Source organism: Mesoplodon bidens (genome assembly GCF_964165515.1).
Source record: "Mesoplodon bidens genome assembly, chromosome: 16".
NCBI classification, from domain to species: Eukaryota; Metazoa; Chordata; class Mammalia; order Artiodactyla; family Ziphiidae; genus Mesoplodon; species Mesoplodon bidens.
Genome location: NC_138173.1, coordinates 2,859,838 through 2,886,743, shown reverse-complemented (window position 1 = coordinate 2,886,743; position 26,906 = coordinate 2,859,838). Strand labels below are relative to the sequence as shown.

The 26,906-nt window shown below is 41.3% G+C and overlaps 1 protein-coding gene across 1 annotated transcript in view; it reads right to left on the bottom strand.

The window, feature by feature from the left end:
- Positions 1-26,906, bottom strand: part of SNTG1 (syntrophin gamma 1) — a 399,274-nt gene that overhangs the window by 36,391 nt on the left and 335,977 nt on the right. Inside the window, exons 14-15 of the mRNA XM_081258736.1 lie at positions 14,573-14,689; positions 13,285-13,356 (exon numbers count right to left, since the gene is read on the bottom strand). Coding sequence (XP_081114862.1) covers positions 13,285-13,356; positions 14,573-14,689 — 189 coding nt within the window. The remainder of the gene's footprint in view (positions 1-13,284; positions 13,357-14,572; positions 14,690-26,906) is intronic.

Sequence of the window (26,906 nt, the reverse complement as noted above, 5' to 3'; positions counted from 1 at the left end):
TAGTAGTCATGATATAGATGGTATCATCTCCGGCCTGGCTCCTGGGTCATTTTCTAAAGAACTCAGGATAAAACTGAATGCTGTTTACATCCAGGACCATTAGATGCTGCCTTTTCTTCTCTCTCTCTTTTTTCTAGTGATACTTCTTTTTAAACAAATAATAATAACTTTCAACTGTGGAAACATTTTCGGGCGACGTTCAAGATTGCACGTACCCCTGAAACCTCAGAAAGTATTTTATCTTGGCTCAGTCCAGTGCCCATGGTGGGTGCTCAGTTGATGTTAACCCAGGAAAGTTCTGCACACCTGCTGTGTGCCAAGCACTGCTGTGGTGTGCAGCCCAAGCACTGAGCATCTCTGTCTCACGGAGACTTGTTTAGAGTGGGGATGAGACAAATCAGAGCGCAAACAAGGAAATGCTTATTCCTAACAAGTCAGACGTCGGGAAAGCCTGTTAGCGCTTTGTGGGGCACCAGCCCCAGGGGCCGTGCCATTTATACAGAATGATAAGAAAGGGCTCTTCAAGGAGGTGACATTTGAGGGCAGGCATGAAGGGAGAGAGTCAACTAGTATCTGTGATATCTGGGAGGGCTGCCGTGAGCCAGCGCAGGACGGAGGAAGTGGGGCGGGCGGCGGGGGGCTGAGCAGAGGGTGGAGGGCCGGGCGCGTGTGGTGGTCCGGGCCACATCCCCCTGCAGGTGCCTGAAAACTTTGGATCTTGCTTTGCTTCGAACTGAACGCTAACGGGGGCAAGTTTTAAGGCAGGAAGATGCGTGAGAAACGGTAAGACTAACGCGGGGAGGTGCGAGGGTGATGGCGTCGTGGAGACGGGTGGGATGCACCTGCTGAGGTGCCAGGTGTGAGAGACAGACTGGAGGTCGGTGCCTGAGTTCTTGGACGTGAATGGCGGGTGGGTCAGGCCGCCGGCGAGGGGTTGTCTGGAGCGGGGGCACGTCCCCTGGGAGATGTGGGTCAGACGCCCACATGGAGCATCCAGCTGGCAATAAAGACATGAAGTAGGATGCAGGGCAGAGCTCTGAATAGGTTCATAATTATTGGTGTATAAATGGCATCGAAAGCAATGCGATTGGCAATTGATTGGGAAGAATGTGAGGTTCCATGAAGGACTGTTAGCTGTACTGGATCCTTCTGAGTCACTTTGGGTCCTCGCCCATTTTTCTACCTAGTGGTACAACCATCAAAACATATTTCAAGAATAAGTTTCCTTTCATGCATTCAAAAATAAGAGTATTGTCATTTTTATACATTTCTGTTGAATAGAAGATAGGTTATGTGGTATACCTAAATATATATAACAATGAATAATTTAAAACTATATAAAATGCTGCATACATACACACATATATACACTAATGAAATATGCTTTAATATACATAACATTGTTGGAAAGTAGACGTTATAAAAATAATTGAGCACGGTACAACTCAGAGCCATCACTTATAGCTGGAATGAAAATACCCCTCTCTCCTTTTGTAGGTAATTCTTTTCCATGACTGACTTTTAAAAACCTATATGCCTTATACCCTGAGAAAACCATAATTCAAAAAGAGACATGTACCAAAATGTTCATAGCAGCCCTATTTACAATAGCCCGGAGATGGAAACAACCTAAGTGTCCATCATCAGATGAATGGGTAAAGAAGATGTGGCACATATATACAATGGAATATTACTCAGCCATAAAAAGAAATGAAATTGAGCTATTTGTAATGAGGTGGATGGACCTAGAGTCTGTCATACAGAGTGAAGTAAGTCAGAAAGAGAAAGACAAATACTGTATGCTGACACATATATATGGAATTTAAGAAAAAAAATGTCATGAAGAACATAGGGGTAAGACAGGAATAAAGACACAGACCTACTAGAGAATGGACTTGAGGATATGGGGAGGGGGAAGGGTAAGCTGTGACAAAGTGAAAGAGCGGCATGGACATATATACACTACCAAACGTAAGGTAGATAGCTAGTGGGAAGCAGCCGCATAGCACAGGGAGATCAGCTCGGTGCTTTGTGACCGCCTGGAGGGGTGGGATAGGGAGGGTGGGAGGGAGACCCAAAAGGGAGGGGATATGGGAACATATGTATATGTATAACTGATTAAATTTGTTATAAAGCAAAAAAAATAAAAAATAAAAAATATTAGAAAAAAATTACAAAAAAAACCCTATATGCTTTATAATGTTCATTGACTCACTTTATGTTCCTACACAAATAAAATACAATCACAGGGCATTTATAACTCTGATTTTACATAAATACAAAGCATACAGGTACTCTTCTGTCCAAAATAAGTTTAATTTCTGCAATCTAATGTGATGAAATCTTAGTTTATGCGTTACAAGTGATCTATTACACAGCATGTATTGTATTAGCTCCCAAATTATTAGATCAATTAATAAATACATTCTGTGTCAATTTATCTTTCGTTTAGATGGCTAGCTATGACTTCTGTGTATTTGAAAGTGCTTCCCCAGAAAAACAGAAGTCTAGGGGAGAAGAGAAACCCAACAGAATGACGTTTAAATATGTGTTGAATTTTATCATACTGTGTGTGCATGTCCTGTCCTTAAGGTCCTTCGGACGGAAACCCAGTGCAGATGGGAAGTGTCTCCACTGCAGGGTATCTGCTGTCAGGGGGACCGAGCCGGGCGGAGCTGTGAGCATGCGCCTTTAGTCTCCCTGCTGTGTTGCAGCCTTTGCTTCCATGTGACCAGGGCCCGGGGTGCTGCCCGCGAGGACCAGAGGTCAAACGGGAGGCTGGTGAACAAAGGGAGACAAGCCCGAGAGGGGGGCTGGGGGGTGTGGGCGGAAGTGGTGGATGGAGCGACTGCCGTCCTCTGCCCGTGTCTCCCTCTGCCTGCTCTCCCTCACCTTCCAGTGCGCGTGGGCCTCGAGCCTCGCCCAGCAGAGAGAGGGGCTGGGGCTGGAGCCTCGTAAGGACAACACCTCACAGTCCGGTGAGAAAACTGAGTCTCTTTGCAGTGCTTGGAACACAATCACGTAATTTTACACTGTGTGTTCACCAACCTTCGTTCACCAGCCTTTTGTCCCCAAGTCAAGAAGCCCAAGTCCATTAAGAGCTGGTTATACCAGGATCCCTGACATGATGTGCAAATTCTACGTGAACACATCAGGAGAAGACTGTTGGCTTCATAGTGCTTGAATCGGTAGATTAAGCAAGTCTTTTTTTTTTTTTAATTTATTTTATTTTATTTATTTATTTATTTATTTTTGGCTGCGTTGGGTCTTCGTTCCTGTGCGTGGGCTTTCTCTAGTTGCAGCGACCGGGGGCTACTCGTCGTTGTGGTGTGCGGGCTTCTCATTGCAGTGGCTTCTCTTGTTGTGGAGCACGGGCTCTAGGCGCATGGGCTTCAGTAGTTGTGGCTCGCGGGTTCAGTAGTTGTGACTCGCAGGCTCAGTAGTTGTGGTTCGCGGGCTCTAGAGAGCAGGCTCAGCAGTTGTGGTGCATGGGCTTAGTTGCTCCATGGCATGTGGGATCTTCCCAGACCAGGGCTCGAAATTGTGTCCCCTCCATTGGCAGGCGGATTCTTAACCACTGCGCCACCAGGGAAGCCCCAGATTAAGCAAGTCTTTAACATGAAATTGCATGTTACACAAGCACCACTTCTGCAGAAGCGGCGTGCACACCTGCCCCCTCCTCCCTCTGGCGCACAGCTAAGCAGGTGGATGGGTGAGTTGTAGGAATTTCAATGATGGAGACGATTATATGCTCAAAGAAAGTCCCTTAATGGAGGGCAGTGGAGAAAGAGCAGCACCAGGGGGTCAACCAGCCAGGCTTGTATTCCCACCCCTGCTGCTGGCTGTGCAACAAGAGGCCCCGGGAATGACTCCACAGAGGCTCCCACCGCCGGGACGGAGGCGTCTGTGCGTGGCTTCCACTTGGGACGTGGTACCAGAAAGATCTGCCATTGAATGATAGCCTTGTCTCTGGTCTCCGGGGCCTGAGTTCTCTTTCTGTGATGTGTGTGGTTGTCACAGAGCTATTACTGCACCAGGGAAAGGTGACCTTGAAGAGTCACAGTGATCTCATCCCAGAGACGTGAGTCCAGTCACTTCATTTCCAGCACTTGCTCAAAAGAGTGTCCTCTGATTCCAGGGATGGAAGGGACACATCATTCAATACTTATTTGGACTAAGGTAAAACACATCTAGCCCTTTCCATTTGCCAGAAGGTCGTATCATTCACGAAATGGGATAAAAGTAGAGGAACCACCTTAGAGGACATGACCGATGCCACTTTAGGGTGACACACATTTCAAGAGCAATTCAGAGACAGAAATCCCTAACATTTATCCAGCGCTTATGAAGTACCCTTTCTTAGCTTACTTCTTCAAACCAACAACCCAGAAGGTAGCTATAATTAAAATTCCTGACATAATGGTGAGAATTCTGAAATAAAGATAGCTAAGTAATTTATCAGTGATTTATTGCTGGGAATTATTGGGACCAGAAGTCAAGTCCAGGCAACCTGCTGCTGATTCTTACTGTACACACACGCCTGCTCTTTCTCTCAACCAACTAACCTGGTAATCATGTTAGTATGGTGTTCAGAAACTGAACAGAAACATGCAATACGTGATGGATGGCTGAAGTACAAACACACTGTAGGGAAACAAAGAAGAAAGTAGTAAAATTATCTAATGGGATAAGAGTAACCATAAATCTATAGCTAAGAATTGTCTTAGTTCCTATTAAGTACATTTGATCTTCCAAACGAACAATGATACAGGAAGAGAATGACTACAGTAACTCTAAAGCAAAACTGAACTTTATTCCATGTTTTGATAAAACAAAAATATATCAAAAGGCTAGCTATTACTTCCAAAACATCATAACCAATATTTCCAAATCACAAAACCACACACACACACACACACACACCGCTGTAACTATAGCTACATATATCCTCAGAAAAGAAAACATCTCACAGGAGTGCATTATTTTCCTCTCAATGATATTTTCTTGGCCACAGCAAATTGAAACTCGATGAAGAATTTTCTCAATAGTTTTTTTTAAATTAGGAACACAGTTGATTTTGACAAGATCCAACTGATTGATAGATGTAATCCCAAATGTAAAATTTAACTGTTCTAATTTTGTTATTTAGAAAAATATGTTAATTGAAAATATTTTGGATATTTCAGAGCCAGAGAGACTCTTTTCCTTACAGATGAGATATAACAATTTTAAAGCTGCCAAACTGAAAGCGGAAAAAACAAGTAATGAAATCTAATCACATAAGTTAAATTTAATAAATCAGGTTCATGTATGTATTAAACAATGAGAAAACCTAACACGCTCCAAAGTCCATCTCTAACAGTGTGTTTTGACATACTCAGTGTAACCATGACAGGCTGGCAGGACGGAGCAGCAAGGATCCAGAAAGTGGGATCCTTGTGTGCAACTTCTACACAGCACTCGAGTAGTTGTCACCTAGACTTCCTCTAATCTTCACTTTTGGGATGGTGAGCAATAGGTCTGATCTATTCAACTCCTTAAAATCTGCAAAGGATAAGTAACACCAGGTGGACAGTGCTCAGTGTGAGTTGCTGAGCTTCTATAAGAAACACTATCAACCATAGAAGTTGATGGCATTCTAAAGAAGCAACTAGCAAAATAACAAGAACAATAGTTTTCTGGATAAAGTAATGTGTAACAGCAAAAGTATAGTTATTATTAATAAAAACGAAGTGATGTGATTGAAAACTGGTACTGTAAACTCTCTGTGCCACTGCATCATTAAAAAAAAAAAAAGGGACTTTGCTGGTGGCACAGTCATTAAGCATCTGCGTGCCAATACTGGGGACGTGGGCTTGAGCCCTAGTCCGGGAAGATCCCACATGCCGTGGAGCAACTAAGCCCATGTACCAGAACTACTGAAGACTGTGAGCCTAGAGCCCATGCTCTGCAACAAGAAAGGCCACCACAATGAGAAGCCCACGCACCGCAACAAAGACCCAATGCAGCCAAAAAGTAAAATAAAATAAATAAATAAATAAGGTATTCTAGACCAGTTTGAAGGAGATTTCAACACTTTTCTTCAAGGGTCTGACATCTGGTTTCCTTCAGTTTTTTTAAAATTTTACTTATTTTTTTTATACAGCAGGCTCTTTTTAGTCATCCACTTTATACACATCAGTGTACACATGTCAGTCCCAATCTCCCAATTCATCCCACCACCACCCCCCAACCACTTTTCCCCCTTGGTGTCCATACATTTGTTCTCTATATCTGTGTCTCTATTTCTGCCCTTCAAACCAGTTCACCTGTACCATTTTTCTAGGTTCCACATACATGTGTTAATATATGATATTTGTTTTTCTTTCTGACTTACTTCACTCTGTATCACAGTCTCTAGGTCCATCCATGTCTCTACAAATGACCCAATTTTGTTCCTTTTTATGGCTGAGTGATATTCCATTGATATGTGTACCACATCTTCAGTATTAAAACTGTATTTTCACTTTTAAAAACAGTAATATAAGCTTTTGGAAGGTCAAACAGTTTTAAGATTTCATACAATAGGAAATTTGCAAGGCAGAAACTTTCTGTAAACAGAAATCCAAAAGTATTAAGTCTAAAAAGATTATGGAAAAACTTAAAATAGACCTGAAGGAAGGAATTTAAACTGAGTAGAGGATTACAAGTAATCCTCTTTTTAAGGGATGAATCCTTGAGATTGGCACCAAATTGATTTGGGCAACAAAACTAATTTTCTAGCTTTCTTCTATGCAAAGGCTATGTTCTACTAACTGCCCTCACAAAATTTTACTAACAAGAAAATTCATATAGAGATAAGTTGTCACTTATTTTAAATGCTTCAAAAATATTCAATTTATTCATATTTTATGTTATATAAATTTTTATTTAGAATATACTAGGAAGGTTTTCCTAACATAGTTATACTGTCATATTTTATTAAAATTACTGGAGTATATTAAAATATTAGGATTTTAAAAAGCATTGCTCCCCAGTGCTTATTTTCAGAATGATAGTCAGGCTGTGCTTCTAACTCAGAATGAAGGGGAAGGGAATTCTGCAACATGAAGTTGTAATAATTCATAAATATCTTGCTCTTAGACCCACTTACATGGGGAAGGAACGCTCCCTAGACAATTAGATATCGAGAAAGACAGAGAGACGATTTTGGTTTATTTGGAAAGCAAGATTAAATATCTTTTGTGCATTAAGTCCTTCATGAGAAGAAGTGACTGAATCCTTTTATTACCACATCCTTTTCCTAAGAGATATTTGTTTGCTTGAAATAAGGACCTTAAATTGCTTTGGGAGCTTCATGAAAACACTGTAAGGCTGTACTTTTTATAACTAAAAGGACAAACAAACATTTGAGGAATCATCAGATCAGTCACAGAAATCATGTACAATTATTTAAAACATTTGCCAAATCAGTGTTTTGTTCACACCTGACATAGAAAATGTAATGCAAATGGTATAACTTAAGGAAAAAATAATAATGTAAGAATGATACGGATGTGTGTGTTAGTATATAAGGACAAAGGGAAACGGTGAGAACTTCCAGAATGAAAAGAAATGATGCCTTTGAGCTTTCAAGAGTGTAAATAGGTCAATAAAACAAATTTTTAAAAGTGAGATATAAGTAATTAGCACTCTGGGACTTGAAAGATGTTTTGGAAAAACAGAAATAAGTACTTTATGTAACAGTTGTGCATTTATGGAGCTCTAACAGAAGAGTGGGTACATGCTAGCATATTAATAAATCCAAGAAAATGTTATTAAGATAACAAAAATAAAAGGTAAAATCACATTTTTATCAATGATGATCATTGTATTTCATTAAGAAAGGAAGCAGGCTGTGCATAGGGGCTGGGTGTTCTGGACAAAGTCACTCTTGCTTTGATCTGCCTCTGGGGTTCCAACAGACCGAGCTCAGTCAGGGGAACCTAGATCCTCACTGAGAGCAGCAAGACTCCTTGAGTTTGCAGTCAGTGAAGACTCTAAAAAAATCAGGGAAATTTAGTTCTATTATTGGAGGAAACAAATTAAAACATATTTTAAGAAGCTTGGATTTTAGGAAGTGATTACACATTTTAAAGCAATACATTAAAAAACCAAGAACTGGAATCATTTAAAAATGAGGTATAAAATGTAAAACAATCAATAAACCTTCTAAGAAAAACTGTTATTTAAAAAATGTAAAGGGCTACAAATATGTTCGGAAAATGCAGAGACACATCATTTTTACTAAGATGGTCTCCCTTTCAGAACCTGAAAGACAAGCGTTTCTGCAAACATCAGCACACGCGTCAACCACTTTGAATGATGTCAGTCTCCACTCCCTGCTCCCATGTGTCTCCTTGTGTGATGGTTGGCAGGACAATTACTATTGTAATTGCTTCCACATCATTCAGGTAGGGCCTGTCCTTCTCTCACCAGGAAGAATCTGACCACTGGACTTGAACTCCTAAGTCCAGCTGTAGGATGAGATCCAGGTCACAGGGACACGGGGGTGTCCTCCGGGGGCAGGTGACACTGGCCCAGTTACTCGTGGTTTTTCCTCATTCTAAATGTTCACTTTTGTGACTAATTTTATATTCCTACTTCTGCAATCTTTTTATTAGTGAGACCCTCAAATTGAGTAAGCGACAGGTGCCATGACATCTGGACACTCCTGGGGATTGACACCCATACCCGAGGGCTTTTATGGTGAAGTGTGTCCGGTGTGGCCTGAGTGTGGCCTCAGTTCATTGTCTAGGCCACTGGCTTTGCCGCTTTCTAGAAAATATCTGCTGACCGGCCCTCCTTCTTCCTGGTTCTGCAAAAAACAACAGAATTCTAGTTTTTGGTTTTTTCCATTCTTCTCTAATCTCCATACTGTTTGGGTTCCCCTCCGATTGTCCAGTCCTAAGTCTGAGACATGTCACATCTGCGATTTCTACTGGACACGTCAGTAGTCAGATGTGCACACTGTTGAACGCTCAGAGCTCAGGGCTGAGGTCAGGAAGCACGTGTGCATGGGGGGGCGTCAGCGTGGAAACGTCGGGGTGCCCACGGCGCAGAGGGGATGAGATCTACTGCCGGGGAGCGGTCGGCCTTAGGTAAGAGCAGGGACGGGCCGTCAGGACAGGGCTGCCGGGGGCCGCAGTAGCCCCGCTGGCTGAGGACTTCGTAAGGAGGCGGTAGAGGGTCACCCCCGGCGAGCGCGAAGTGTGTGTTGACGTTGCGGGAAAGGAAGGAGCTTTAACCTCCGTCCTGCTGGATTAGGCCAGAGGCCAGACCAAGGAAACACTACAGCGCTAGTGTGAGGCAGAATTAAAGGCTTTTTTGAAGTCCGGACTGCGAAACACGGTGTCTTTCTCCAGCTCCGTTCGGCTGCACTGCTTGGTTAGGCTCAGAGCTCGGGCCGTCGCTCTGCAGAGTCAGATGGGCCAGAGCAGTGGGCGGGGACGGCCTCTGCGACACGTGGCTCACTTGAGGGTGACGGCGACCGGAACGTCTCCTTGGTGACGTCTTCCGCCGCCCAACCCTCCCGCCCCCCGGCCCCGCCCCCGCCCTTCCTGGCACCGGTCCTCTCCGGCCCGGATATCCGCCGCAGCCCTGGGACCGCCTCCTCCGCGGATCCCAGCGCATCTCACGGTGGAGACCGGAAGGCCGGCTGTGCCACGGCTCGCGCTCGCCCTCCTGCCGGGCCTCTCCTTCGTCCTTCACATAAGGTTCATAGTCCTGTTTCTCGTCTTCGCACCCGAGCACCGGCACAGACCTCCTACCCAAGCAGATCACTGCGGTGCTGAGCGTTTTTAGCTGTGGCGAAGGACACACGCTCCTCGCACACCTGGACGCGCTCACACATGCCCTCCTGAGCCCGGGATGCGCCCTCCTCGCCCGCTCACCGAACTCCTAACCCTATAACTGCAACGCATCCTCCGTCCAAATGACCTTCTAAATCCCCTCATCAGCTGGGCTTTCTGTGAGCTCCGGCCCCTGTACAATTGTGCTGAATCCCTGGTACCCAGTGGGGCGATCAGCACATGAATGATACTCAACGAATATTTGATAAATGAATTCATAAATAAAAACATTCACAAACCAGTGAAAGAACTGCTAATCTTCACAACAACCTGTGCTTTCTTCGTCCCACTGACCAGATGAAAAGGTCGACAAGTCCACAGAGCCTGACACATCGGCAAAGGGCAACACATGGAAGTGAGAGTTGCCATTTTCTGCCATGTCCCTTATTCTGAACCCTTGCTCTCCCCCTTGGTGCCGGGCTGGCTTTCTCATTGGCATTTCTTTCCTATTTATCAACGCTTATACCGAGAGAGAAAGAAGCCAGAGTACAACGTTGATGGGCACAGATTTTTGAGACAGGCTGCAAGATTCACATCTTTAGGTCTGAACTTTACCAGCTGTGTGACCTTGAGTTATTTATTTAAACATTCTTTGCCTCTGTTTCCATATCTGTAAAACGGGAATAATAGGAACTGCCTCACAGTGGTGTAGCAAAGATTAAATATATTATTATATAAGCACTTAGAACAATACCTGGCACTGCACATGAACTATATATTCTGGGTAACTATTACTGCTTCATTTTTGTTGTTATGGTTGTAGCTTTGGGTCAGAAGAGAGTGGGTTTTCCTGATAGTGGTCCGAGGCCAGATGTTCCGTGGTCCAGATCACTGAAATGTGCGTTATGTGAGGGACCCCTTTCTGGAGAGAGAAGCCTGCCCCTCGCCCAGCTGCACAGGACTGTTACGTGGTGGGACCCAACCATCGGAGTCTGGGCTCCATGGGAAGCCAGCCCTCCTCCAGGCACTGATCTGCATGCAGGAAAAGAATCCATTTCGCACTGAGCCTTACATCCATGCCTCTGTTCTTGTGCTACGTGAAGTTTCCCTTTGTGAAAGACAACCTTCAACCGATAATGCTGTATGTCAAGTGTAAATCCAGGAAGCATGGAACGTGCCCACTGCCCTCACGAAGAGAGCTTTCCTATGTACAAACAAGTGACAGTAGACGTGTATTAATCAGTGTCTGAAAATATTATCTCCAGGCCTCATAATCTAGGTAAAAATTTTCCCAAAGCAACTAATAGGCTTATAGCAAATTTTATGTGGGACGACCAATGAGACGGGCTGTTTGATTTTACTCTGGGCAGAGTGCTAATACGTGGGCACTTTCGGATAGTCACGATAGCAGTATAAATTATTATGGCTCTTCTGGGGACAATTTAGATACATAAACCTAGCCTCTTGACCATATCAGGATATTTCCACCCAGGATGTCCAAAATTCAGAATTTAGATTAAAGGAAGTTAACAAAAGTTTGTGGGCAAAGATCAATTCTTTGCTGGGTTTTTTTTTTTTTTTTTTTTTTTTTTTGCCTCTTTAACCAAACGTGTGTCACCCTAAGAAAAATGTAAGCTCAATGAAAGCAGGGCTTTTTCTGTGTTTGTCTCCAGCTGTTCAGTGCTTAGCCGATAACCTGGAAAGTAGCAACACTCAACAATTATCTGTTAAATAAATCAAAGAATGGCAGTTGTGATATGTGTGATAGAACAAATGTGGAGCTATCTAAATGGCAAAACTCAGGTACTGGCCAGAAAATATGGCCCAATGATCAGATAGATAAAATAAAACAATAAGTCGTATTTCTTGAAGAATATTAACTGACATAAAAATCTCAAGTCATATTATATGAAAAAGCAGATTCAAACCAAATTCTAACTTTGCACAAATAATTTTAAAAAAGAGAAATAAAATAATGAGTGTTTTTATGGAGCCGGGCATAATTCTTAGTCTCTCCTTTAAACTTGTCCTTATAGACTGCATTATTTTTAAAAGTTCAAAATAAAGACCAGGTAGCTACTTGGAAATAATTTAAGACTAAACAACAATATAGAAATGCAGGCTGGATTACTATTATGAAAAAGTTATATTAATGTATGGATAGGGTGTGGACAAATAAACTGTTAGGGTAGTTAATTTCTGGGTTTCTTTATCTTTTCTTTCTCTCCCTCCCTCCCTCCCTCCCTTCCTTCCTTTTTTCCTGTATCTCTTTCATTCTTTCTTTTTAATTTCACTAGTTCTTTTTTTGATAAAAAAATAAAATTCCATTAGAAAGCTATCTCATTAGTTATTTTGGTAGTTACTTTGGAGCTGGGTACGATCTCCTTTTCTTCAGATGCTGGCACATTTTTTAGGAGTTGCCAGAACTGCTTTGCTGACAATAAACTCAAGGGTATCAGAGTTTTTCCACCACCATGAGTCCCACAATAGAACCAAAACCATCCACAGCAAGGAGCAAGCAATGACCTCTATTTTTATTTAGCTCTTGTGCTCTTGTGAATGTCAGCTTTAATCTAGGATTCTTCTGGACGAAGAAAAAATTATGAACACTTTGGAGGTAATCATATTTTCTTTGTCTCTCTGCCTTCAGACACTTTTGATTCTATTCATTATGTTGTAAATGTTCCAGCATTTTCTACTCTACTGATTCTTTAACTGGAAGAGAAGTAACTGACGTAAAACACAAGGAACTTAGTTCTCCTTGGTTACACAAACAAGGTCAACCTTAACTAGGAATTAATATCAATCTGTAGTACTTCCAACCCTACAGACCCCAGATGGGAAAGGAACAAGATTATTATTTAGGTTTTATAAATTATTCCCATTTTGATTCTTAAAAATGGCCACAAAAACTGTTGGGAATTTTACAGAATTCTCAATGACTTTCCATTGCAACAGTCCTGTGTACAGCACAGAAATTTAATTGATTTATGACAATTATATATTTGTTTCCACACCCAGAGAGACAACCTAACCATGGAATTTAAACATATTTTAAACATACCTTTCTTTGCATATACCTTTATATTTTTTGTATTTTTTAATTCCAAGTCTTATCCAAATCTTTCTCTTCTGTATTTTACACAGCAAATAGAACTATGGTAATAATTGAGGTTTAAACTCAGCCTATTTCCAGTTGACCTTCTACTTCATCCTCAAAGGACCCCTGACAAGCTTCCTCCTGTTTCCACTGCCCCCCCGGCTGGAGGAACCTCGGAATCTGCTTCAGAATTATCGAAGCCGAGCCATTTCTCTTCACTCTACCTTTTCTCATACGTGTTTTTATTTTCTTTGTCTTTACCTTGTATTTTCCTTCATATCCATGCATCACTTGTTTTCATGAACTACCTATTAGCCCAGAACCCCTCCTGGCCGAGGAAAAGCCATTACAATCATCACTGCTTGCTGGTCCTACCTTGAGAACCTTGCACATAATCTCATAAACTGAAAACGTTTTCTCTGCTCGGGTCCAGTCCCACGTGGTCACCTTGAAAAGATGAGAAACTAATACATCATTTGTTTTAGAAAGATGGCCCCTGCTTTTCTCTTTATTATATGCTATGGTGGACACATGAAGCTTCACACGTGCACTAGGCCGTCTCTAAGTTGTGAGGTTCTCCTCCTAGACGTCCTTGACCTTCAACAATGTTTCTGTTTCCTTTCTCCTAAGTTTCACACCATTTCCCTCCCTCTTTCAGCAGATGTTTTATATTATAAGTAACAATTTACCTTTGCTCAGTGTCTTGATGTGTTTTAAGTAGTGTGTGCACTCTCTCTACATAAATACAAAGTGGTGTTTTTTTGGGGTGGGATTCATTTTTTTTATATGGGGTATATAGCCAATGTTTTGGGTAACTGTAAATGGAAAATACTAAGTGTTCATATTTCACACATATAATAGTATTTTCTCCATTTACCACCTGTTACACGCAAAGAATACTAGATACCATATCCATGCTGGCTTTGATTTTTAAGAAAGATATAGTTTACATGAGGAAGTCACACAATGTTCTGAACATCGTGAAACACCAAACACTACAGTGAAGCTGTTTCACTTGTGTCTGGAACATGTATTAGTCTGTCCAGTCATAAGAAATTATTCAGAGTAGGAATAATGTAAAAGGTATAAATATTTATGTTTTTTTCCCCTGTCTTCTGGGTGATTTGAACTTTGTGTAGACATAGATATTTGAAATTACAGCAAGCCTAACCTGATCACACCAAGCCCCTATGTAGTATTAGACCTGTAAGTGAGCGGTCTGGCATTTAATATTTATAGGCAATAAATATTCATTGAGAATCTACTGTTGTGTAAAGTACATGTTTCCAAAAGCAAGACCTTAGGTGCAGTAGACCGCCATACATATTTAATACGAAGCCTGATGACAAGATATGGGATGTAACAGATTATCACAAACTCCATTGATTTGACTTAGACAGACCTGTGCCATGTAGATAAACATATTCAGCCTGTCATAAATGTCGAAACAGAAATGGTATTTCAAGGATTATAAAGCCAATGTTTAATGCGAGAACATATATCTTTAGCAGGAAATTCTCAGAAGCATTTGGACTGTTTTCTATTTTTTTCTGTATCTTATTTTTGAAATATATTGGTAATATATCATTTGTTATTGTTAAGCTGATGTCACTCTGTTGTGATAATATGGGAAAAATAAGGAATGTTGAACAGAAACACTTACCGGAGGTGCCGGAAACTTATAAAGACACGAGCCCCTCAGGGCTAGGAACGTCGGCGAGTACGCGCGGTCCTGAAGGGGGTCTTGTTCCCGTGTTTCACACCAGCCCATGTAGACAATCTGCAAGGAAACAGAACATGATTACCTGTCAAAAAAGCCTCATTTCAGGTGGCTTATGTGTTTTTTTTGTATCTTTTGTGGTATTTTAATTTTCTCATAAAATTATCAGTTTAATTGATGCAAAAAGTATATTAACCAGATTTACCTTCAATAAATGAGTGTGAACCACTCATAAGATTTTATAATATGTTTCCATCAATGTTTATCAACAAACAAACATGTTACCTTCACGGAACCAACAATTACATTGATAACTGATTTCTCAAGAGAAAGAATGAAAACCAGAATATCATGGAACATAAACTTCAATGTATAAAATGAGAACAACAACCAGCCTAGAATTTCATATGCAGCAAAATTATTAGTTTTTTCATGATTTAATAGGGCTAACCCAAATTTAGGATATTGTTATGTATCTATATTTATACTGATGGATTAGGTCTGAAAGTCACAGCAACTGGGCACTGCTTTCTTTCAACTGACAAATATATTCAGAGAAGAGAAATATTTTGACTTATAGTATATCACTAGTCTAACTTTGTGTTTGCTTTCCACGGGGAAAAAAAAAAACCTCAACAAAACACCTTCCTATTTACATGTAAGTCGTCCTCAACCTGAGAAATATTACAGGGAGGTTAATGCAGTTAAATGTTGTGCTACCATTAGCTCAGAATCACATATAAAATTATTCGGAAGCAGATTGTACATATCTATTGTGCTGTTTGTTGCCTCAGCAACAATTAGGTTGAGATTTTTTGGCTTTAGAAAGTGTGAATGTCTTATTTTATGGTGACAATTAATATAGTACATTCGGCCCTGAGTAAGGGTTCCGCACGCACTGACGGATTCAACCAACTGCGGATTGTAAACACAGTACACAATCCGCAGTTGTTTGAATTTGCAAATTAGAACCCGCGGATATGGGAGAGGGGTTTGTGGCACTTGAGCATCTGCAGGTTTTGGTTTTGTAAACAGTCCTCTGCAGGTACCAAGGGACAGCTGTATAATCTGGATAATAAACATAGCAGTTAGACAGGAAGAAGCAAAAATGTTAAATAAACATGTTGCACTGGTCCCTGTTTGCAACATAAAGACAACTTTGTGGGTATTAATGACTATTAACACTAGACCCAGTAGACATGGTCTACTCTATCTTGCTATCATATTGTAGAGAAACAGTTGCTTTTTTTCTTTTTCCTTCTTTTTCCTCCTAAAAGCAGATTTAATCCTCAAAGAAACACAGTACTGAGCAGATTATTCAAAACATTTGCTAAGATCTTTTATGACAAATATATGGAACACACTAGGTAATGAAATGAAAAAAAAACATAGAAATGCTATTTTTAAACTTTGGAAACATTTTACCTGCTTTAAAATGTGATTCAAAGTTTTTCCTGGCTTTCATTTCTTTTTAAATTTAGTTATTCCATTACTATCTAGGTTTGCACATTGGTCCTTAATTTGTTCCCTTTAGCTATTTTTAACTTTATTTGAAGGAGTTCATTCACAAATCTTTGAATGAAATTAAGAAAACAATCTCATTCACAATAACAACAAGGGGATAAAACACTTAGGAATAAACTTAACCAAAGAGGTGAAAGACTTGTACACTGAGAATTATAAAGCATTAACGAAGGGAATTAAAGATACAGATAAATAGAAAGACATCTGTGTTCATGAACTGGAAGAATTAGTATTTTAAGATATCCATAATATCCAAAGTGACCTACCAAAGCAATTCAATCCCTATCAAAATCCATACGGCTTTCTTTACAGAAGTAGGAAGATCATCCTAAAATCCACAGGGTACCACAAAAGACCCTGAATAGCCACATCAATACTGAGTAAGAAGAACAACCTAGAGGCATTTCATGTGCTGATTTTAAAATGTGTTACAAAATAGCAATAATCAAAGGAGTAAGACACTGGCCTAAAAGCAGATGTAGACCAATGGAGCAGAGTAGAAAATATAGAAATAAAACCATGCATACGTATATGGTCCACAGATCTTTGACAAAGGTGCCAAGAACACCCAATGGGGGATGGATAGTCTCTTCAGTAAATGGTGTTGGGAAAACTTAATATCCACCTGAAGAAGAATGAAGTTGGACCTTTATCTTACACAGTATAAAAAATCAGTTCAAAATGAATTAGATTCTTAAATGGAAGACCTGAAACCATCACAGTTTTAAACCATTATGCATTTCTGACAGCTGGTGAGGCTTTGATCCTTCACTTCTAATATAAACTCAACCCACTGTGTATATATGTGCCCTGAGGCACATGGCAAGGATGTTCCTTGTAACATTATTCTTGGTCCCAGCCATGTACAAATGGCTTAAAATAAACCATGTACCCTACGATACATTCTGTAGATGAATATAGTAACAAACTGTGATATCATAAAGGAACAGCATACAGCAAGGAAAATGACTACACTATAGTTATGTGGAACAACAGAAGTGAACCTCACAGAATGCCGTGTTGAATAAAAGAAGGAGATATATAATCATATATATATATATATATATATATATATACACACATATATATAAAACCTATATCAAATATATATATATATATATATATATATATATATATATATATGATTTGATTAAGATAAACTATAGTCGTGTTTTGGAATGCATTCTTGGTTGGAATAAAAAGTACTTCAGCAAAGAAGACAAACGGTCAGGATAGTAGTTACTCTAGAAGCCTGCAAGCCAGTTGTGCATGGGGAAGAATACAGAGGGGGAAACAGAATCTAAGCTGGAACAACCCACTTTTCTTGACCCAGATTGTGGTTACACAGGGGTTTGGCTTTTGAATAATCAAGCTGTACATCTATGTTTTATGAACTTTCTATACATGTATTATATTTTATAAAATCCCATTTTTAAAATAGCACACACTGTGTATTATTAATAATGGTTTTATAACAAACTTATCTTAAAAATAATAGAGTTGTGAGTTTTATAGCAAGAAAGTCTTCCAACAAACAACAGGGTTAAATTGCCCTGTCAGTCTGGGGCCATTGCAATGATATAAAATTTTAGTTATGAATTATATCAACTTAATCATTATATTATTTCTCAATTAAGTCAGTCTTTAATTTTAATTCAATTTGATAAAACTTACAGTTTCTCTGTGTTTATGACTTCTCTGCATTGGCAAGAGGAAAAAAGAGATTAAAGTGGTGTACATAATCATGAGAAGGAAATATTTGAGCTTCCTAAGACTGTGAAATTTGAGCTTGCTGTCTCTTCCCACCTCTATAATTTGCTGGAAGCTGAAATATTAAGAATGATATACTGATATTTTTCAAGAATTATCTTTAAATATAATTTTATTAGTTTGAACTGAATGTAACTTGGAAGAATGAGCTGAGGATGTAACTAATAAAAATGGGATTATCGGATCTGTAAGGGATATTTCTTCATGTTTGTTCTCCAGGCCAAAGATCGACCTAATCACTTTCTGTGCCAAGGAAAAGGGTTGTTCTCAGTTCTGCAGAAAGACCAAAAGACACTTCCTGTTTCTCATCATTACCTTGACTCCTGTGAAATGATTATATGGTTGAGGAGACATAATGCATTTTCAGAAAATTCATCCTACACTTGTCACAGCAAATAATAACTCTAAAGAAAAACTGTATCACTTAATCTTATTTTTAAAAAAGAAACAAATGAGCAATATAAGCATAAGGATATTTCAAATAGAATATTTTAGAAACAAGTAGAATTAAAAGAAAATAGTTTCCTGTACCTATGAAATGACAAGCGAACTGCCAACCATGTATCACACACTTTTCAGATAAATATTTCGAAGACTTACCTATTTTTTCAGCTTTATTGAGGTATAAATTGACAAATAAAAATGTAAAATAAGGACCAGGGCAAGGCAAATGAGGCACTCTACTTAAATACACCAAAAACACTCAGTAACCAAGATAAGTAATATTTTAAAAATTCAAACTGCAAAGTGTCACCAGCAAAGCCCATTAACAAATTCCCAGGAAATAAAAATAGAATCTGGGTAATAAAATAATGGTGTTATAATTTAGAGACCCATCGACGGGCCAACTTTCTCCATCTCACAGACGGTATTGGGGCCAGGGTGCACTACATAGGAAGATTAAATGTTTTCGGGTTGCTGATGATACCCAGAAAACTTCCAATTCTGCAGAATGCACCCTAATGGCCTACCCCCAAACAAAAGGGGCACTGGAAGGGAGAATCCCTCACAGTCCCCGCAGGGGGATGGAAATGGCAGATCCTGGCCACTACCTCCAAGGCATATGGTTTGAACAGATGTTGAATTATGGGGCCCAGGGGCTCCTAAGTGGGCACTTTGATTGACCCTCAAGGAGCCCTGGCTGACGTTGGACATAGGGAGAAAGACTGCAGAGTTCTTAGTCAACACTGATGCCACTTACTCAGTAATGAACACGAGATCAGGCACACCCAGTCACAAGAGCTGTAATATAATGGGGGTATCAGGGAAGGCCCAAGAATGAGCATTCACAGAGTCATTAGAATACAAACTGAACAAACATACCCTTACCCATTCCTTCCTATACGTTCCCCAAAGCCCTATACCCCTGCTAGGAAGGGATATAAAAAAATGTAAACTATTAAAGTGATTTAATATACACATATATTGTGGAAGAATGCTTCCTATCTAGTTAATCAACATATCCATCAACTCCCATATTTACTTATATATATATATATGTATATATATATATACACATGCACACACACACACACACACATATATGTTGAGGACATTTAAATTCTAATCTGTTAGCAAATTTTAAATATACAATGCTGTGTTATCAATCATAGTCACCATGCATACATTAGGTCCTCAGATCTTGTTTACCTTATACACGAAAGTTTGCATGCTTATCCAATCTCTCCCCATTTCCTTCACCCCGCCAGATGCTGGAAATCATTTTCTACCCTATATTTCTACGAGCTTGACTTTATTTTTTTTTTATTCCACATATAAGTGATATGGTGCATTCTTTATCTTTCTCTTTTAGCATAATGCCTTCAAGCTTCATCCATGGCAGGATTTCCTTCATTTTCATGGCTAAATAATATTCCATATATATGTGTACATATGTATATATATATGTATATCTGTGTGTGTGTATATATATACACACTCTTCAATATCCTGTTTTCATTTCCTTTGAAAATATACCCAGATGTGGCATTGCTGGATCACATGGTAGTTCTATTTTTAGTTTTTTTTTTTTCTTTTTGAGGTACACGGGCCTCTCACCACTGTGACCTCTCCCGTTTCGGAGCACAGGCTCCAGACGCGCAGGCTCAGCGGCCATGGCTCATGGGCCCAGCCGCTCCGCGGCATGTGGGATCCTCCCGGACTGAGGCACGAACCCGTGTCCCCTGCATTGGCAAGCGGACTCTCAACCACTGCGCCACCAGGGAAGCCCACATGGTAAATTCTTGAAGCAAAATTATCATAGCACACGAAGTCCTTCACATTTCTTAACATGTGTCCACTAATTTGTCTTTAACTTTTTCTCAGCCAAAGTGAAGACAGACAGACTTATCTGATCTCCCTGGGCCAGTGTGGCCCTCGGGCCCTCAGTATCAGTGTCCTCTGGGAGCCGGTTAGAAATGCACAGTCTCATGCCCTATCCCACACCTACTTAGTCGGAAACCATGGGGCTGGGGCCCAGCACTCTGTACCTTAGCAAACCCTCTGGCAGATGCTGATGCTGCCTCGAGTTTTGACATATTTATGGCTAAGTCGGGGAGTAAACCATCTGATTATGTTATAATCCCAGCAGCTGGTGAGGCTGTGTATTACTGAGAACGGTGTTCGTTACTTAGGACAGAAGAAGCCGTAAGGCAAGTGTTGTAGTACTGCTGACCCTTGAACAACATGCACTGAACTGTGAAGGTCCACTTACATGTGGATTTTTTTCAACAGTAAATATTACAAGACTACATGATTCTGGTTGCTTGAATCCGCACTTGTGGAAACACGTATATGGAGGAAACTTGGCTACAGAGTGCCGACTGTAAAGCTATATGCAGATTTTCCACGGAGAGGGGGTTGGCACCCCTAACCCCATGTTGTTCAAGGTCAACTTGAAAGAGAAAAAGAAATGCAGGGTTCTTGGTGAACAGGGTATTTCCAAACACAACTGTGGTGGACAAGCTTGTTGAAGACCCATCCCACTTCCAGGAACAGCTGGAATAAAAGATGCAAAAAACCTAAAATGAGGATAAAACAATTTTAGAAGTTATTTCAGTGTTATCAAGGCACAAAGACGTAAGCAGCCCAGCTCCTAGTGGAAGGAAATCTCAGATGGGTGAGGACACTTTCGGGGTCACTTCCCGGCTTCAGGGTCTGTCCCTTGTGAGCTGGCTCCTGGGGGCTGAAATGGTGGGTCTCAGTAGATTCAAGGTTTAAGTCACACATGTTGGATTTCAGTTCCTTCCAAGAAAAAACTCAGCAGGATACAACATAAGAGTAAACATAAATGAGTAACAGGCCAGGCCTCATAAGGATGGGAGCCTAGTTCACAAGCACTCAATCCTGATTGGGGTTAAATTGTGCTTCTGGTTTTATTTTGCCAGAAATAAAAGTAACGCTCTGTGAAAGAAGATATCCTCTGGAGCCTCAAGTCACATATATGATTTTTACATGCAATGTCTACTCTTTATGCAATATTGAGAAACCATACAAGGAGGCAAAATTAAATAGATTTCAGAAAATCAGGAGAGAAAAGACAATAGGAGAAGCACACATGCATAGAATATTCAGATTTTGGATGTACCAGATTCAGAGTTAAAAACTTCTATACTCAGTATCCTCAACATTTAGATGATTAGTTCAAAAATTGTATCAGATAACTGGAAATTACAAAATAATAAGACACATATCTAGAAATAAAAATAGAATAGCTGACACTTCAGCTCAGTATCAAGACGTGTAGAAGTTTACATAGAGCTGAAGAGAGGAACACAGAATTAAGTGAATTTAACACTGCATACGAATCAGTGTAACAATCAGTTGCATTTCTATGCTCAAGGGGTAGACCATTTTTCGACCCCTTGAGTGTGTGTACGTGGGTGTACACAGCTGATTAGCAGAAGTTTAAATGTTACAACTAAAAGCAGGTGGAATAACAGATGTTTCCCGAGGTCAGTGATCGAAGGTGGATACAGAGGCCAGAGAATAAGAACCCTTGCGGTACTCCTCCCCCTGCAGACCTTCAGAATTCATCTCAAATCCCTGAATCAGGGCTTCCCTGGTGGCGCAGTGGTTAAGAATCCGCCTGCCAATGCAGGGGACACGGGTTCGAACCCTGTTCCAGGAAGATCCCACATGCCGCGGAGCAACTAAGCCCGCGCGCCACAACTACCGAGCCTGTGCTCTAGAGCCCGTGAGCCACAACTACGGAGCCCGTGTGCCACAACTACTGAAGCCCGCGTGCCTAGAGCCCGTGCTCTGCAGCAAGAGAAGCCACCGCAATGAGAAGCCCGCGCACCACAACGAAGAGTAGCTCCCGCTCGCCACAGCTAGAGAAAGCACGCGTGCAGCAACAAAGACCCAACGCAGCCAAATATAAATAAATAAAATAAATAAATTTATTTTTAAAAAAATCCCTGAATCAAAGGAGCAAAGATGTGTGTCTCCCAAATCACAACCACCTCTATGATCCACCGGCCTTTATTTCAGACTGCAGCATCCAGGGCACCGAAGAACCACGTCTGCTTCTGATCTTGTTTCCAAGAGACTGACACAAGCGAGTCTGCACTGATGATGCTATGTGGCCATGGCAACCACGGCGCACCTCACCGGAGTCTTCCCTCAGCATCTTCTGGGGTGGAGCCTGGACCGGGCCCCCCGCCTTCTACTACGGGTGCCTCCTGTCTCCTCCGCCCCTTGTTCACCTGGTCAGCGACACCCTCCCAGCACCTGAGGCCATTTTGCTTAAGAAACGGGCCAGACTATGTCCCGTCACAGCCTTGATGTTACATGGCCTGAAGGCCACCCTCCCCCTGGGAGCCAGGCCGGCCCGCCCTCCCCCAGGGCAACAGCCAGGCCCTTGGGGCACTTCTCCCCGGGAGGGAAGACCCCGCTCCCCGGCCGCGCTGCTACCGTCGGGCGCCTGCCATCTGAGGAACGTCCCAGCAGGTGATCTTATGTTTGTGAAAGCTCTTACAAAACGTTTGCTGTGTTAATGTTCCTTTAGGAGAAATTTACAAAAATGAATTTCAAGGAGAGCTTTAAATGGAAAAAAAAAGTTGCAAAATGAGCTAATGTCCCCTGAGCTGTCAGGCAGAAGCGGCAAGAAGTATGGCTCACCGTGGGGACGGGCACCGGCTTGATTGCGAGGTTTCAGGTGAACTTTTGTCACGTTTAGATCGGCTGCAAAAACCCGGCTCCTCTCCCGCCTGCAGTCGCTTCCTGAAAACTTCTGCTGAGCCAGCGATTCTGGAGCAGCTCCGGGCCCCTCGCACGAGGACCACGGCCAGCGCTCGGATTTGTCACCGCAAAGCGCTGGCTATAGGGGCTTCTTGCAAGACATGGAAATTTAGCAGCTTGGGGCTCTGCCAGGGTGCACTGGAGAGAAGCGATCAGGCAAGGGGAAAGGGACCCCAGTGCCAGCACGAGGGAGCGGGTCGAGGCAGGGGGTCGGGGGCCCGGACAGGGCGGGGGCCTGCTTTTCGCCCACCTGTGGGTGTCACCCGAGCCACGTTGCTCTCCTTAGGCCGGCTTTTCTCTGACAATTATAAAATAAATCTGGGCCACCGGGATTCGCAATTAAAGAGGAAAACTCTCTCTCTCTCTCTCTCTCTCTCTCTCTCTCTCTCTCTCTCTATATATATATATATATATATATATATATATATACACATATACATACACACATATATGTGTATAGTTCACAATTCAAGAGGAAAACAACATATATACATATATGAATACATATAAACTGTTTTCCATATGTACTTGTGAATTATATATATACATATTTGCCAAGAGATATAGCAGATATAAAGGCATGCAAAGCTTCTGTGTATAAAGGTAACATTTTCAGCTGATTGTAACCTGTGCTTTTTTCCTCTCCCCACTCCAAAATTGCAGTAATTCGTTCAAGCCTCTGTCATAAACATCTGGGAAACAGCAGTGAACTGAATACACAATGCAGTAGTACAACTTAGATTGCACTTTGGAGGACTGAGAACTAAAATAGAAAAAAGTAAAACGTTTGTTATGTTATAGAGCAAGGGACTGCAAGGGAAATGAGGTAAATGAGTCAGGGAAGGGAAGACGGGAAGTGTTGCGAAGGGGCTGGCATTTCCCACAAGGTGACCGACCATAGGGTCTCCCAGAGGGGACATTTGAAGACAGGTGTGAAGGAGCAGAGAATCCGCCAGAGGGCAGAGCGTGGAGACAGAGGGACCACCAAGGCACCCCGGAAATGCAGGTGCCTGCGGGACCACCTGGGGGCTGAGAGGCCAGGCAGCTGGAGAAGATGGTCTGGAGAGAATAGATGATGATGAGATGAGATTGACCATGACCTCAGATGCGGCCCCTGCAGGCCCTGGGGGGGCCTGGCTTTACTGAAGGACTCACGGTGGAGATATTTTGGACGGTGGAGCGGAACTGAAATTGCGTGTGCGTGTGCGTGTGCATGCGCACGCATGTGGACAGAGATGCAGGAGCGTTAAGTGACACCTCAGTGGGAACAAGCTCGGTGCCTGTGTCTCCGCCTTTAGTATGATAAAGAGTCGGGGAAGGAATGAGGCACCACCTGTAGGAACTACAGGATCCAACGATCCTGCACAGGAGACCCAGGGAGCAAATGAGGTGAGGAGAAAGCAGATGCAAAGGTGCAGGAAGAAGCGGTTTGCAGGTGACCTTGACCGGTCTCTGTGAACCTCTCCACGTTCACAGTGGGAGGCTGACAGAGGGAGCAAAAGCCTGGGGTGCGAACAGCGCAAACCAAGACACCTCTCCGCAGGGGACGTCTCCCTGCCTGAGTCTACGGCTGAAGTTTTCACGACGCAAATTAACTAATCCATGTTTTTAAATTAAATTTCAATACTTGCTTTTGTATTGCTGCATCAACGTCTCAAGCAATTTGCCAAATCTCATTTTGGTGGTGAGATTAACATGTGCTCAAACCCACAGTGACAGCACTCAGGACGTGTCATGATTGCAGCCACAGAAACAGGAGGACACGGCATGAGGACTGGTCATGAGAAGTGAAATCCCGTATGTCACTTAATAATAAACAGCTTTGCTGATAAATAAATATCTATGGAGAAAGGAAACTCTCATCAGAATGGTTGGTTGAAAAGGTTAAAAGTCCTAAGGCATCATTATAACCTAAAAGATCTGTTAATAGCTACAGGTTATAAATATTCAGGCCTGGGGGTTTCAGTGATACTTTATTTCAATATAAGTATTTCTTTAAATATGTATTACTGTAGCAGAGATGTAGTGGAATTTTGCTGTCAAAAATATGCATGCAAATAGGACATCGTAGGTAGGATTATAGAGGATTCTGTGGGCATCAACGAAACGTGTTTTAGTAGACTAAGCTACTGTGTATTTGAAATTAATATGGAAGCAATAAAATCAAATCACATTTCTTACAATCCATTTTAATTTCATTGCTATACTGACATTACAAATTTTTTCTACTACATAATTTCAGAGGAAAAAAACCAATAAGTTCCACATATATAAGAAGTTTATGAAGGGAATCAAATTACTAAAAATTTAGAGAGCTTATAGTGAGGCTTGGCTTAATTTCCTATTTTGATAAACACCAGTGACTATGGGACCATTGTGAAAATAAATAAGCCATTGAAATATAGAAATAGTTTTTCTGAAAAGCATTTTTGTCACTAACAGATATTTCATAACAGAACAATTAGTTTCTCCTTCTACAGAACTTTCAACTTGTATTTCCATTTAGTGTATTTTTAGTTTCTACGTTTGCATAACTAATACATTCTCCTTAATACCAGGCTGTAGTTAAGTTCTTATTCAATTGAAATGATGTTATAAAAACTCCAGTAACTGAATAAATAAAAAACAAATAAGAGCAACAAGCATTTTTCAGCTTTTTGAGCATAATCACGGTCTTTTTTCTCTAGCTTCAGTTAATCAAATCAATCATAAATACAGATCTGGACAGAGGTAATCTACACATAGAGTCAAAGTTTATGACTTTATAGAAACCTGATACTATTTCATTGGTGCAGGAAAACTGCTGTTATAGCAAACCCCATCCTAAACTCTGATTCTAATTATCAAATAAATTCTCAGTGATGTAAAACTGTCTAAAGCGGAAAACTTGACAGAGGCTTCTTCTGTTGGAAAGAATGTCTGCTGAGATGAACTATGGTTACTTCCTCTTCTGGAATGGAGTGGGGTGTCCATAGAACCTCAAGAAGAGCTCAGCTCACCTGTAGAATAACTGCTTTCCTTCATCCTCTATGTATATAAGGTGTTTCCCACTAAGACAGTGGAGGAGAGACATTTTCTGCCTCCTCCTGCTTCCATTGGAGTAGCCAATGTTTTATAAAAAGATTTGGGAACTTCACTCCTTGCTTTTTCACTCAAAAATCATAGCAGAAAGCAGATGGGAAAAACCCACATTGTTACATGATACCTTTGGATCTACATTTATTTATAAATAATTACATATTTGGTACTTTATACTGGTGCTTCATCTTCAGATACCAACACCTGCATTAGTTTCCTGTTGCAGGAATGTAAAAATTACTGCAAACTTGGTGGCTTAATACAGCACAAATTTGTTATATTACGGTTCTGTTGGTCAGGAGTCTACAACCGTTCTCACGGAGCTGAAATCAATATGTCAGCAGGCTGCATTCCCATTTCTTCACCTTTTCCAGCTTACAGAGGCTGCTTGCATTCCTTGTCTCATGACCCCCTCCTCCATCCTCAAAGCCAGCACCTAGGCATCTCTGCCCTGCTTCCATGATCACACAGTCCCTATAATTTCTTTCTCTCTCATTCACTCACCCGAGGCTGGAAAGGTTCTCTGCTTTTGAGGACTCATGTGATTTCATTGGATAAACCAAGATAATACGGGACAATGTCTCTGTCGCAATATTCTCTACCAAAATTACGTCTGGAAAGTCCCCTTTTCCGTGTAAGGTAATATATTGATAGGTTCCAGGGA